The sequence below is a fragment of the Cyprinodon variegatus genome, unplaced genomic scaffold (assembly GCF_000732505.1).
Source record: "Cyprinodon variegatus isolate N-32 unplaced genomic scaffold, C_variegatus-1.0 Scaffold189, whole genome shotgun sequence".
In the NCBI taxonomy this organism is placed as follows: Eukaryota; Metazoa; Chordata; class Actinopteri; order Cyprinodontiformes; family Cyprinodontidae; genus Cyprinodon; species Cyprinodon variegatus.
The window spans coordinates 455,430-457,170 of NW_015150642.1; the positions used below are offsets into that span (position 1 = coordinate 455,430).

Sequence of the window (1,741 nt, forward strand, 5' to 3'; positions counted from 1 at the left end):
GATAAGAGGATGGATGGTTGGATTATACTGGCCTGGAATACAGGGGCCTGGATTAGACCGGACTGGATTCTGTTGAATGTTCTGTTCTGTAACCCACTGGAGTAAGAACATTTACCAATAAAATGAAATGATTTATTTTCAAAATTAGGAAAAAAATGCCTCCTGTATTTTATTTTAGGTCATAATATCTAATTGTTCAACAACAGAAATCCTGATTCCACTGGCAGATTATTTCATTCTGCTTTACGGGCCGAATCATTTTGAGATGTTTTAGAGGCGTGGCAGTGATAAAGGGTCAGTTTGACCTGATTCCAGTTTGCTTTTGCAGTAGAGGGGAAATAAATGAAATGCAGATTTTTAGGCAGAATTTGACCAAACCTGTTAATTAGTGCATAGATAAATAAATCATTAATTTGAATAAACATGTAATTAAAGTGATACATTTAATGTAGTGGGATTAAATTTGGGGGCCAGGGGCCCCCGGTCAGCTGCCCTCCATGTCTGTTCTTCTCGACTTCCTGATTGATTTCATTCAACCAAAAACATTTAATCTGAGAGGAAATGATGCTGGCATCCCTAAAACTAGGAAACAACAAGGCATAAAAGTGATTTCCAGGAAATGAGGATTTACCAGCAATTAACCTTTAAAAAGTGATTGTTATAAAAATGTTTCCAGAGACTAAATTTCCTACCTGGTCATTCATGACAACCATGTTTCTGCTGAAGAGGTCGTGGTGAGTGATGATCCCAGTGAACCACTGGGTGGCCGAGTCCTGCCTGTACACACGCACACGGTAGCCATTCAGCGAGTAAGGACCTGCGAGGGACAGACAGCTTCAAGACTGAACCGTCCATCATGGTTCAGAGCCAGAGAGAACTATCAAACCCACCTTGCATAAAGATTTCCTGCACCTTCTGGTTTTTCAGCCAGCCCTTCACCTCTTCATGGAGCTGTGGGTTGTCTCTTAACACGGGGTTCTGACTGTCCACCTCATCCTGGAACACATGACCCACAGGTTGGTTAACATTCATCTCTAATCATCTCACTGATCCATTGATTTTATTAAAACCTATTTTTGAAATTTTCTGATTTCATTTTACAAACCGTGGCTGTGTCCGAATGAATCATCACTGTATAGGGCACTATTTAGTGTCTACGCCTTTTTACACGAGTGTCCAAACACCTAGTGGATGAAAGGTAGTCGACTCGAAATTTCCCACAATGCAACTTAAAAAGCAGTGATCATCCATGGTCACTAGATGAACAGATATATCCCAGAATGCTTTGCAAGGAGAGCTCTCCTCACAAAACATCATGTAATTTGTTGTTACAGCCCACTGTCGCCATTGGCTGTCGCTGTCACCACCTGATCCGTCAGGAAGTACAATCCGTCCTGCGCATGCGCAAACAGATATACATCCAGGTGTCCATAAATAATGTAATCATGGAACTAAAATTACTTGTTTCTGTCCTTAGCGCTCTAAAGAATGCTAATACACATCTTTAAAAAAATGTTTTATGACTTTTTCTGAGACATTTTTGAAGCTTCATCATGGGACATACTCAGAGCAGTCTGGCTAAATCTAATTAAACCATGTTTATCTGCATATTAGTTGTTTCTTTCTTTAGGTTACACACTATATACCAAAATGTTAACACAAAAGTAAAAAATAAAACTCAAAAAGACTAGATTTATGTTTAAATCCAAAGCTGATAAAGCTAGCTCTTGGAAGTAGCGTA

At 39.5% G+C, this 1,741-nt stretch overlaps 1 protein-coding gene across 3 annotated transcripts in view; it reads right to left on the bottom strand.

The window, feature by feature from the left end:
- jmjd1c (jumonji domain containing 1C) overlaps positions 1-1,741 on the bottom strand; it is an 86,221-nt gene that overhangs the window by 24,155 nt on the left and 60,325 nt on the right. For all 3 annotated transcript variants that reach the window (XM_015379313.1, XM_015379312.1, XM_015379311.1), the window contains 2 exons: positions 891-996; positions 693-817 (listed from right to left, as the gene is read on the bottom strand). In XM_015379313.1, coding sequence (XP_015234799.1) covers positions 693-817; positions 891-897 — 132 coding nt within the window. In that variant the 5' untranslated portion in view covers positions 898-996. The remainder of the gene's footprint in view (positions 1-692; positions 818-890; positions 997-1,741) is intronic.